Below are 12,995 nucleotides of genomic sequence, written 5' to 3' on the forward strand. Positions count from 1 at the left end.
GCTGCAGCTGCTTTGTCTTGTGGCTTTTGTATCGACTGATGATGCCCACTACAATGAAAAGAAAAGAGCAGTTTTGTTGTAGGTGTAGTAGACCCCTGGACCTGTCCTACTTTTATTATGAGCTATTGTTGAAGTCATTTTTTACTGTGGCCTAGTTCTTCTAACGTAACAGTTTCTTTGATATTTTTCTATTTGTCAGATGTTCTTTTTAGACATTTAAGTGCAGGCTTGATGTTATGTAATCTGTGTTGTCACATTTAGAAGCCGATAATATTAGATTTGTTCTTTTTGCGAGATACAAAAAACTATTAAGAATTACCTTAGAAAGAGTATAACGTTTTTGCCCTTTTGTGGTCGATTTGATGGTCCGTTCATATTTTATGCAACACTTGAACTTCAGCCAAGACTTTAACAGATACATTTTGGCACATTCCTGAAAACATTTAGTTTAGTTCAGTGTCAGTTTTCAAATGAATGATCACAAAATGGACAATTGCAACCTTTACCGCAGATGTGCTTAAACCTTTTAGCACCTCGACCTGCCGTATGCCTTTTTCAAAATGACCTGAAACTCACTCGTCACAATGTAAATAATACATGTAGCCGTACATTCATTAGGAGATTATTGACATTGCTCTGAGAGAAGTCGATAAGCTATTTCCATACATTATCTTATTGGCTGTATTCACTCAATTTTCCACTAAATTAGTTGGTGACGTGACTGCTCTCTCATTATTATGTTGTCCATTCAAGTCTTATAATGCCTGTCCTTCTAATCCTGTTCTTGCAACTGAGGATTTAGCTTTTATATAATAGATTTACCTATTTCCCAGCGGCTTATCCTTTTCTCCACGAGTCCTGTAGAGTGCGATGTTCACTGTGTATTGCACTTTAAAACTACACCCTGTTCTGTTGAGTGTCGAAATGTTTGAAAAGGGTGTAGTATTGTAGCACTAGTGGCTTTTTTACCGTTTACTTTGAGCTTGTCTGAAGTTGTTTCCTTACGTGTAGCAGTGGCTGAGTCGGCTCCACACATCAAGGAACTGCCCGTGTGAGCGCGAGTCAGCTGAGAAACGTCTTATGATCAAAACCCCCCCCCCCTCTTACTTGAAAACATTTAGTCGGCAATTGCTTCGCCGTATTAGTGGTCGGACCTCGTCTTTTTCGTTTTGTTTAACCCAGATATGAGTGAGTAAACTGTATCTTGTAAAACCTTTTTTATGGTTAGCTAATGTGTCTAAGTTTGTTGTTTTGCATCAGAAGTTGCAGGTGCTGGCAGAAGGGGTGGTCCCGGCGGGGGATCTGTCCGAAGAGGTGGATGAGGTGCAGAGCTGTGGCGTGAAGCCCCCCGGGGAGGAGGAGGGCTACGACGCAGACAGCGAGAGTAACCCAGAGGACATGTCCCGCCAGGAAGAGGGTAGGTCCACACCACGTCCATTTAACAGGCGTAAACGCACACTTTCCTTCCCTCTTTCTCTTTCTCTCTGATGCTGTCAAAGTCACTGTTTAACCGTGGCCATTCCAAGTCTGGATTCGGAAACTTGAGTCTACGTTTATTTCATTTTCTTGTCTTTTCTTTCTTGTTTTATCATGTATATTATGCATTTTGTTCATTTTCTTCTCGCTGCTTCTTCTCACGTTCATTTTCAGTCCAAGCTTTGCCAAACTTTGCAAATTGCAGCATTTCAACTAAAATTGCCGATGTATTTTCATCTCGTTTTATGATTTATCAAAGCGTAAAATGTGTACAGCAATCTATTCAAGACGCATTATTTTCACCTAGGAATCATTTCATCTTGAGTAACCTTTTTTTTTTTTTTTTTTGAAAGAGTATAATTTTCTCTACTTCACACAGATTTCATTTTGGATCCACTCAAAAGCTTTTAACACATCACTTCACTCTAACCGGCTTCCCCGCTCTGTTTGACTCCCATTAACCCAGGCAGCCGTAACGCACAACCAAACCTATTGTACAATATCATCTGTCATTTCAGAATTTCTCGCTTCTTCTGTACGTTCTCTGCTTTTTCACATATTTTGCTTTTAATTTGTATGATTGACAATTGCTTTATTAAACGGTGACATACTAAAACTTGCATTAAAGGCACACAACCTGCTTGTCTCCATGGAGATGCCTAGAATGTTCCACAGTATGATATTAAACTTATTAGTCTAGAATTTATCCAGTTAAGGTGTTGTTACTGTTAATAATATCTTGAAAAACATGCATTCTTACTGTGAGTCGGCTCGCCTCTACCCAGAGCTGACCTGTTTTTCCAATTAAATAGAGCTGTTCAATACCATACAGTGGAACATTCCAGCCAAACGTACCACCCTGAGAAAAGTTACCGTAGTATAAGTCCCACCAGCCAAAAAAACGTAAGTTTCAATGTGAAAATAACCAATAGTATCACACATGAGTCGCTCCGGAGTATAAGTATATAGATATAAGTATAAAAACTATGAAAAACTATAAGCGACTTATAGTCCGGAAAATACGGTACATAGTGCACTCTAACTTAAACTATGGCTAATGTCAAGACTCTTCAGCAAAGAGTCCTTTCTGTGACAAAAGACAGAAAACATTTGACCTTTTTAAAATCTTTTCTTACGACTAGACTGGACACGGCTGGACTGTAGCGTTTTCCTTTCCTCGTTTGTTGCCGTTAGAGAATACTTGCGTAGTTTAAAAGTGGGTTTAAATCTCCGGAATACCACGGCCAGCGTTTACCTCGTTTGTCCCTTTCCCCCTGAATATTTCTAATAAACGTCAACACGCTAAAGCCTGCATGATGGAGGGGCCATATTTTTGCATCAGCTCCAAACCCAGTGATTTATCGCTGTGGAAACTGAGAGTGTTTACTTCTCCCGCTCCTCCATTTATCATTCGTAGTTCTGAGCACTGATGCATTTTTTGGCATGGACTGGAAGAAGACTATATTTTGTGCATGATTCACTTTTGCTCCATCGCCGCTGGTTCCACTCTTGTGCAAAAACCCCCCGCTCCCTTCAATTTTCCGGTGTGGTTTTGTATTTTGTGACCTTGCTGCGCACATTTAGTACGACAAGGCAGAATTTGTAGCAGGCGTCTCTTCCATCTGATCTCTAATGCGTTGCTACCGGTTCTACGGATTTGACCCGACGCGACCCTTTCTCTTCATCGCTTCAGAATAGAGCCATTGTTTAATGTTTTACAACTGCAGGCTCCTACACTGTATTGAGTCATGAGCCGCATCTTGTGACTTTTATGTCTACGTCAGGCGGGGAAAAGTTGTATTACTGTGCGTCGGTGCATTGTAAAACGCTGGGATTACGATCCAATCAAAGCCGTGTGCGTTATAAGTATGTAGGCTAAGTAAGCTAAGTTCAGTCCTGTAACTCTGATAAAACGCGATATCGGTCTGGTCGCTGTTTTCCTCTCCACGAGTTCAGTTGAGTGGCGATTGACAAGCAGATTTGCCAATCAGGGACACGCGTGTTTTAATCTGTATCAAAACAAATACGGGCTGCTTACGAGAAAAAAAATATCACAGTGCCGGTAAAACATTGTGGATTTCTGCAGAATCACAAAGAGCAGTTTGTTCTAAGTGATCGACGGCCAATGAGCTCGTTCGTTTCACATGCTGTTAAATAACCAAATCTGATTGCACGGTTCTGTTTGGGTTTTGTTTGACTCGTAACCCGGATAACCCAACTCACTCTTGTAAAGTGAAAGCAAAATCTAGTACATTTTACATCTTTGAATGTTTCTGCAGGACAATTTTGGCATAAATATCATTAAATCAAGAAAGGAAAATGGATATAATTGGCAATGTTCTATGAAACAGATTTATAACTGCTGAACAAACACCGGTACACAGTAATTGTGGATACTCAAGAGTGTGAGTCAGCACTTATGAGAGACAAAAAAAGGTTGGCAACCACTGCTCTAACTACTGCTGCTTATTATGTAAACGGAATAAATCAATTTGACTGTAATAATTTGCTCCTATGACACATTTCCGTTTCCAATTTCACGGTTCCTAAAATGTACCTGCCTTTATTATACTCAATCTATAACAATCACTGTTGCCTTTTCTTTATGGTGATGCGCTTTACTTTGCGGGAACTTGCTACCTTTGTTTTTCAGTAGATATGTGGCTATAGATTTAGGTTATTTGTATCACAAGTTCGATTTTTATGCTGTGAATAAACATTTTTGGTGGGTTTAAGAACAATTCTTAATTTCAGTCCAGTTGTGAGCTATTACAATTCAATATAAACTTCAATATACAGTATACTTAGCATCCAATATAAAATGATGACATAGATTCACAGTTATGTTTTACCGTATTTTCCGGAGTATAAGTCGCACCAGCCAAAAAATACATAATAGAGAAGAAAAAAAACACATAAGTTGCACTGGAGTATAAGTATGAGTATAAGTCGCACCCTGGCCAAAACTATGAAAAAAAAGTGTGACTTAGGCTGAGCAAAATAATATGTTTGTTTGCCGTAACCCGACCGACTCGGTGTGAAACTAGCCGACTGAATTTTTTTTATCAGCATTTCGTTGAAAAAACGTCATTCTTTTATTTTTCAATTATTTCGCTGACTCACCGACCGGACTTCCCTAAACCACCGTGTCGAACATTTTTATCACGCTTGTTATCCTATCTTTCATCCTCATAGCAAAAATAAGGCACTGTGCACCGCATGTGCGTCTTCATAGTCACTCCCTCACATGTAATGCGTCTGTAACGAAACAGACCGCGAGTTAATGACGACAAATTGCCTTCAACAAGTTGGTTTGCCTCTGTAGTGTCCATAGGGCATGCCAGGCTCTGTCAGGGTGTTTTACGCAATGCATTCTGGGATTGACACACGCCCAGTACCGTCATCACGACAAACATAGCGGCGCCCATGTTCCCCCCGCTCGCCTTCGCTACCAAAATAAAGGATAGCGGCGTACAAAAGGTCAATTGAAATGTCTTAAAATCGTGTGATTTAGTCTCCTGATCGGGTTGATGACTGTTGAAGCCTGACCCCTGGTGGTCACTCCGACTCAAAAAATGACAAAATTTGGATCTTTTTTTTGCCTTCAAAGTAAAAAAAATAAGAATTTGCCTACCGTCCGACCCACTTGAAAAATGTTGGCTCGGGTTCCAGCAAACAGACAATTTATTTGGGGTAGCCTTATAGTCTGGAAAATACGGTAATCAAATTGGAACACTTCAATTGACATTTTATTGCTTTGAACACATGAGCATTTGATCCCTCAGATTCAAATGCCAACAGTTATTTGTTGTATAAAAGCTGTCTTAATGTGGTTAGTTTTACGATGGTTTAAATTTGTATTTGGTTTGAAATACGAGGAATTATCTGTATCTAATGTGTTGTGTTATCTACTCAATCTACTCTGAGTGTGTGTGATCAATTAAAGCACATCCAAGAAGCTGACTGTTATTCCATGAAAATCATGTGGAAACTGCCCTCCTGCTCTGCTCGTGAGCTCTGGGCCGCTTTAATTCACATACATTAGCCGTCTTTGTGATGGAAACATGTAGCCACCAGCACAGACACTCTTGGATTATCAAACCTTTTAACCCGCATCGCTTTTTTGTCTCCTCTTTCTGATGTAAGCCGATGCCTTGGTGTTATTTATGACGCTTTGTTGTAAGTGTCCTTCATGGTGGTGTTTTTGCAGGGCTGAAAGTGGAGTCGGCGGTGCTGCACGAGTTTGGGGCTGCGGTGGATGGGTGTAGGAGAGGGGTCTTGTTGTTCCCAGAGATCTGCACCATGGAGCTGCAGTTACTCGCCTCGGGCTCTCCGGACCTGGACGTCCTGAGTCATGTGTTTCACAGTTTGCTCGGGGCCGTCAACGCCAACCGCCACAATGCCGCTCTGCTGTACGACCAGGTCAGACTGACTTTTCCTTTTTATATAGTGTCTTTTATCAGCTTATGTCTGACAGGAAAAGGGCTCAAAAATGGACAATAGACATTATTCATTTATCAATAATATATATGGTTTTATAATGAATCAGAGAATGAGGAAAAGTATAAATAGTTACTAGGTTCATTCTGCAATTTTTTTGTTTCAAAATCTGCAATATTATGATGCAAACATTTCAACAAGGCAAAGGCTTGATATTAGATGGAGTTCTGGATACAATATGGATAATATAATTATGTTTTGTTTACACATTAAGAAGTTTTTTTGAACAAACATATTTCAAGTCTTAAATATTAGTTCTGGTATAGATAAAGATAAAAAGGTTGGACATAATTATGTATCAATGCCTGTTCAAATTAATATTTAGTTTTGGTGTCAATTAGGTTCATAATGTCTTCTGATATAGTTATGTTTTTTAATCATTCCTTGACAGTTGCACTCTGCTGTCTTCTGCAGTTGCTGAGACGTATCTGGTCAGCTGATTTAGGCCATACACAAACGGGTCCATCTTACAAAAATACATTTAAATGAACAGAATTTAATTGGAAAATATTCAAAGTCACAACCGCAGTTGCCTCGGTGGATGTGGTTGGATTTGGGAATCTAGAGAAAATCTGGAAGAAAATTAAGAAGAGGCCGTACTACCAACTCTTTCACACTTTTGATACAAATCGATTTGAATCAGCTGACCAGACACGTCACAGCGACACTTCTGAACTGCAGCAAAAAATAGCAGTCTGATCATAAAAACTATAGTATACATAGTCATTTTCTTTGCACTTAATCTGGTGAACACTGTGGTCTTAAAGAATGTTGTGGTGTCATCTGAAAACCAGCATTACATGACCACTGACCACAATGTATTAGTTCTGTAATCTATTATAGGCTGTTGGGTAAATGTCTGTGTTGTTTTGTTTGTCACACAGGGAGGAGTTAAAACCATCCTGCTGGGCTTTCACAACATACTTTGTCAAACGGAACCATCTTTTAAAGGTATGCTTTATTTACTCTGTTGGTATTGCATATTGAACTGTTGAAATCACTTAATAGGTGTCATGTAATATAATGTGTATGATTTTAACATAATGTCTGTGTAATCCCTCATTCGTCCAGGAGTGTTCCATTGTAGAAAAAGGTTCAGTTGTAGTTGTTGCAGTTCTACAACTGAACCTTTTTCTACAATTTTAGCTTAATGTGGTTATTTTTCCTCTTTTATTTGTCTATAAAAGAGTAGTTTTTCTTTCTTTCTATTATAATTATTGGTGTTCTCTTCCAGTGTGTCTTTTCTATTTGTTTCCAACCCTTTATTAGTCTTTTTATATTTCACCTAAAAGAATAAAAGTAAATCGGTCTACCTTTTTAAATAACAAACGGTATTAGAAGTATTGTTTGTTTTCTTTCTTGCTCTGTAGCATTAAAGTCGTGGCTGTTGTTTCTGCTCCTGGCCCGGTGGTGTTTAAGGTGAAGATTTATTTAACCCGGTGTTGTGTTTTTCCAGACTGTCAGACCGTCCTGGTAGAGCTGCTGGTCTCCATGGTGACCCAAAGAATCACGGCGGAAGAACTGGCTTTATTGATTCGACTGTTCCTGGAGAAGACCCCGCCCACAGTAAATACACTTCTTATGTCTCACTCCACAAACGCTGCCGTGTTAACTCTGCGCTGGCACTGATGAGGTTAGACCAGAGTAGAAGGCTGTTCCTTTTCGTCTCGTGTCATCGAAATGTGCCTGAACTCAAACACTGTACAACTTAGTCTCTTTTTAATCCAATTTGTTGCGGAAAATCAAGTCGTTTTTTAATTTGCAGCTTTTATCTTGTGCTCAAATGAGACTTGTTTTTGTTATTGTGCATTTTTTCTACAGTCTAACATCATTATATATTGGAATATGGTAAAAAGGTGTTGATTTTTTTATTTGTATTTTTTATTCAGAATATGTTTAATGGTAATTCCCAATCAAAACAGGTTTATATCAGCATTCTTCTGTCCTATACATTCTTAAAAGGGAGAGTACGGGCTTTGTAAATCAAGAGATGAAGCGCTATAGTTCCAATTCTATTTCATTCTATTTTGTACTTTTACTAGTTTATTTTTAGAGGTATGTTTAATATATGCGTAATATATTTCAACGTCAACCAAAATTACAGCAGAGTAGTTGTTCACAAACGCTGGCTCAAGTTCTAATACGTTTGCAAAGCTCATGTGTCAAGATCTAAAGTGACAAAATAATTGTACATTTTTAGAACCAAAGAGATTACATTGTTTTTATTTGAATGCATTTTTTCTACAGTCTTAAAATTTTAAATCAACACAATATATAATGATGTTGCTTCAGAATATGTCGTATTGATAATACCCAATCAAAAGAGGTTTATATCAGCATTGTTCTGTCCTAAACGTTCTGACAAGGGAGAGTTGTGCCTGGAACTGTTAAACAAATACTGAAACCATTGCGACTCCAACGAGATGCGCTGAATGAATGATACGACAAATACAACTGTTTTACCAGTTTAATGTTCTGGCCTGAACGGCTTTGATTCTTCCAATACACGGATGTGCCAACTTCATTCTCAATTAGTTCCAGTGTACGCCAAAAAATCTGATACTATGAACAACAACAGTGCTGAAGTTACATAATGATAGATGACGGCTAACCTTTTCCTGGAGGCCAAAGAAGAGTTTGTGTGGGGCCATGTGAAGTAACATGTGACCTCGGCTCTCATCACTCACAAATGCTGACTTCTCGGTAGAGCTGTATTTCTGGTTATTCATAAACATATGACTGTTTTCATAAGATTATTTATTAAATAATTTCTCGAGATAAGAAGCAATGTTTTGCCAGCTTCAGACTGATTATATTCATACCCCCAAGCTGTTTGATAAATCACACCCTTTTGTTTACTTCAACTGAAGTGAGGATTTTAAAATGTGCTCCTCTAAATGAGGAAATGGAGGTTTTGTGGAAAAGTCATTTCCTCTCCAACCAAACCCATAATGAAAACGTTTTGTATTTTGTATGATCTTGGCCAATCAGCATTTATGGAGTTGAAAGAAAAGCAAGGGTTAATTCTGTCAAATGGCCAAACTTTTTTTTTGTAACGATTTAAGAATAATTTGAACTGTAATATGTAATCCTTCATTGCCTTATTTCTCATGTGCAGTGATTTTTCTATTATGACCTTGGCAATTATCTTGAAGCTGTTGAAAAGTGTGATATATTTGAGATAATTTTGTTTTCACCTGGCATTGAAAAATGTCCTGTTCTGGTATGTTTTTATTTTTATGTCTGCAGCAATCTCCCTCACATCACACTCTTGTCATCCCTCACAGGAGATTTTGCTAAAAGGCATTCAACAGATTGTCGAGGCCAACACGGACGTGGACCCTCTGCACTTCCTGACATTTCCCATAATCCTCGGGGCAGCGACTCCTGGTGGGATTTCTCCCGGCTCCAGACAGAACGGCTCGGCTGGGGGCAAAAGCGTGGGTTTGCTGTGGAAGGGTAAACTGTCTCCCGGACGACGCGAAGGGGACGTGGACTTACGGACCACCCCGATTCGCACCTCTCCGTGGCACGCTGCCCCCCTCCACTTGCCGCTCGTGGGGCAGAACTGCTGGCCACATATGGCATCCGGGTTCAGTGCTTCGATGTGGGTGAGAGTGATCGAGACGAAAGACAAAGAGAAGGAGAAAGAGAAAGACACAGGTGAGGATAAGAAATGTGAGAGAAGAAATGTTTTAGAGGTATATTTAATAAATGTGCAATATATATTAATGTCAACCAAAATGATAGCAGATCTACAGCAGTTCTAATACAAGTAAAATAATGAGAGGAGTTTGTTTGCGGGCTATAATCAAAGAAATGTAAATACAGTAAAAATGATCTACATCATAATGTAGATATAATTGTGTCAGGATCTAAAGTGACGGATTACATTGCTATTAAAGTGACAGCCCATACGTTTTTTTATCTAGCTGTTTATGTCTCATTGATAATTATTGATTTCATAATGCAGAAAGTTTGATTTCATAAAGTTGCTTAGTCACGTACTTGATGAATAGTGACCTATTGGACCAGGGGAGGGTCATTATTTTCCCCCTGCGGGCCATAAGTGGTGAAGAGCCGGACTGCGTCACATAGCTACGACAAAAGAAATATATAAATATATAAATATAAAGAGTAGCAATTACGGTATTATCAGAAATTGCGGGGGCCGGATAAAACATTTTCATAGCCCATAATGCCCAGTGTGACTGAAAGTGAAGGGTTTCGCTATTGTTTGGCCATGGTGCTAGTTAATTGTGAATAATAGTACAACTGTAATGTTTCATCTCACAGTAATTGTAAAATAACATAATTGTAAAATAACAGCAAGATAAGCAGGCTCAGATTTGGTCGAGCAGTTTGAAAGTAGGACACTTTCTTCCAAAAAATACCAAAATTCAATGTAGACACGAGCAGGGATATATCAATTTATGTAGGGACCCGCTGTGTTTTCCATAAACATGAACCGGCTTTTGAAATTCAGCTATCACTGTTTTCCAGAAGACCGACACCTCTCTACCGCCGAGTCCCACCACGGTGCCACTCATCCTGGGATGTCATCCGGCGAAGACTCACACATTCATATTCTGTCCATGGGCTCCAAGGCACTGATGCTTCAAGTGTGGGCAGACCTCTCCGCAGGCTCTCTGACATTCAGGTGAATATCCTTCAGCAAGTAACCACGGTTCTCGAGCACATATTTTATCATATGGGTGTGTACTGTTTCTCTAGGATGTGCATCGACCCGAATGATGAGATAAAGGCGGGACTTCTGGCTCAGGCGGAGTCCGGAGAGGGGCTGCTCATGCCGGGGCAGTGGCAGCACATTGGTCTCACGTACAGCCAGCAGCCGGAGGGCAAGAAGAACATCCACGGCTCTGTGGTGGTGTGGGTGTGCGGAATCAGGTATCCTATCATTTCAAGGTCCATAAATCAAGGCAGTTATACCACTTTGGTCATTTATGTTGTATGACTTAATAATGTATGCGTCACTCGTAGTTTGTATCGCGCTAGGCCACGAAGCACGCTTATTCCACCTTGCACATGTGTAAACTAGGCAGGTTTTTGCCAGCATTAAAAGTGAAGGAATAAGGGCCACACCGTCTGCACAGGTACATACTCGGCGGGTTAGGGTTTTACTGAAAATGTACTGAAACTTGTATCAAAACTTTAAACTCAAGAGTTTTAGAGCCTGTTTCCAATGGTTGTAGTCAGCAGAAAACTGGAATGAGGAGCAGCCAAAATCTCTGCAAGGTTTAGTTCTGTTTGAGTCCAATTTCAAAACATGTTAAAAGTTGTTCTTGTTTAGACCTTGCTCGCTCTTAGCCTTGTATTGATTTTTATGTTTATGTATTTTAAATTCAGTGAAACTTTCACACGGCTGAAATATTATTGTCCATATCTTTTTCTGCAGCAACCAAATATTTACAACAAATCAAATATGTAGCCTAACAGACTTTTCTTCTTACTTTACAGAAAATGTGAAGTTTCTTTGGACTACACGTTACCCAGAAAGTCCAGCTTATCCTCGGACAGCAATAAGACCCTGTGCATGCTGGGACACTGCCTCTCGATGTCGGAGGAGCAGATGAAGCCGAGCCCACGCTGGAACATGGGCACCGTGCTGCTGTTTAATGGTAAGTCTCCTGCCACTTTGTATATTCAAAAACGCCATCAATTGTGTAACTTTGCTTGAGTGTAGCCAGTGTTTCCTTCTGTAATCGGATTAGTTTGGCCTGGTTTCTGGTTCATTAGTTACAGATTCTTTCTTGTGCACATTCTATCCCACAAATACGGATTTCTGAATTGTTACTTCTACAGTACGTTCATACCAGCCTTTTTTTTTTTGCTGGATTTGTCTCCTGCTTTAATTTCACCTGTTTGTGCCACGACAATAAAAGCATTCCGATTAGAAATGAAGACGACAAACTGCTCTACGAAATTTAAAGAGCCACCAGTCGTTCTCAGTTAAATCGCACATACAAGACATACTAAATTAGTTCATGAAAATACATTATAAATAGATTACCACTAACCAAAGCGCTTTTTACGGAGTGCTGATGCTTTCTGTGCTCATGATTTATGTGTGATTAAACGTTTGAATAATCATGGTTTCAAAAAAACAATGAAACAATTGGTTATTATTGTTTCCATAATCTATAAGCACTAATAAAATCACTACAGTTATTGTCATTTGACCCCTCAGTCCAAACTTTGGGAGAGAAATCAAATGCGTTCCAATGTGCCAGTAATGTGCAAGTAATTCAATACATAACAGGAAAAGATGCATTAAAATCCCAATACAAACAAATAAAAATGTAAATAATATGAAATCAGTCCTCCAATCAGAATCTGAAGAAGTTGTATTGCCGTTATGGATCGCAAGTATGATTATTGAAAGGATGTTGCGTAAAAGTCTGAAAGAATAGTCTTAATTGTTCACCTAAGTTGCCACTCATTTTCCAGTGGTCCCGGACATTTTCCAGTGCTAGACTCCATTCTCCCCGGTCTGCGTTGTCACGGCGTTTTGATGGTTTGTCTTGCTGTAAATGGCTGTGGCTGGTGTGATGTAGGGCATGCTGTGGATTCTCTGCATTCTTTGTGAGGCTGGTTGAATAGTTCTCTTGTTGCCTCTGAATGGACTGCGAGTGGCTTACGGCTTAACTTTAGACGGCAGCTGACGGTTTTCGACTCGCTGTTGCCATAAGGACTCATTATGGCCAAATATTTATGCATGAGGAATTTTGTTTTGACAGCAGCAAGAAATGTAAGCCCTTTTTTTTTTCTTACTGCTTTCTAAATCTGATTTTCACTCAGACAGAGGGTGCGTTCAAGGATTTCAGATTAAAAAAAGAAGGTGCAATTGAAAAGCATTTGAATATAAAATGTTCTTTGTCGTACATTTTACATCTTTAATGTTTCTGCAGGATACCTTTTCAACATCAAATCATTAAAACAGAGAAAATATAATTGTTATAATGGGCGATATACTAGTCATCGATTTATAATGTCTGAAA

The 12,995-nt window shown here is 39.3% G+C and overlaps 1 protein-coding gene across 2 annotated transcripts in view; it reads left to right on the forward strand.

The window, feature by feature from the left end:
- The window catches only part of lyst (lysosomal trafficking regulator), a 98,306-nt gene that overhangs the window by 37,986 nt on the left and 47,325 nt on the right, over positions 1-12,995 (forward strand). For both annotated transcript variants that reach the window (XM_072436987.1, XM_072436988.1), the window contains exons 8-15: positions 1,261-1,417; positions 5,687-5,898; positions 6,861-6,927; positions 7,433-7,542; positions 9,264-9,639; positions 10,480-10,636; positions 10,711-10,884; positions 11,455-11,615. In XM_072436987.1, coding sequence (XP_072293088.1) covers positions 1,261-1,417; positions 5,687-5,898; positions 6,861-6,927; positions 7,433-7,542; positions 9,264-9,639; positions 10,480-10,636; positions 10,711-10,884; positions 11,455-11,615 — 1,414 coding nt within the window. The remainder of the gene's footprint in view (positions 1-1,260; positions 1,418-5,686; positions 5,899-6,860; positions 6,928-7,432; positions 7,543-9,263; positions 9,640-10,479; positions 10,637-10,710; positions 10,885-11,454; positions 11,616-12,995) is intronic.

The sequence above is a fragment of the Eucyclogobius newberryi genome, unplaced genomic scaffold (genome assembly GCF_026437365.1).
Source record: "Eucyclogobius newberryi isolate DKJ021-1_F unplaced genomic scaffold, fEucNew1.0.hap1 SCAF_8, whole genome shotgun sequence".
In the NCBI taxonomy this organism is placed as follows: domain Eukaryota; kingdom Metazoa; phylum Chordata; class Actinopteri; order Gobiiformes; family Gobiidae; genus Eucyclogobius; species Eucyclogobius newberryi.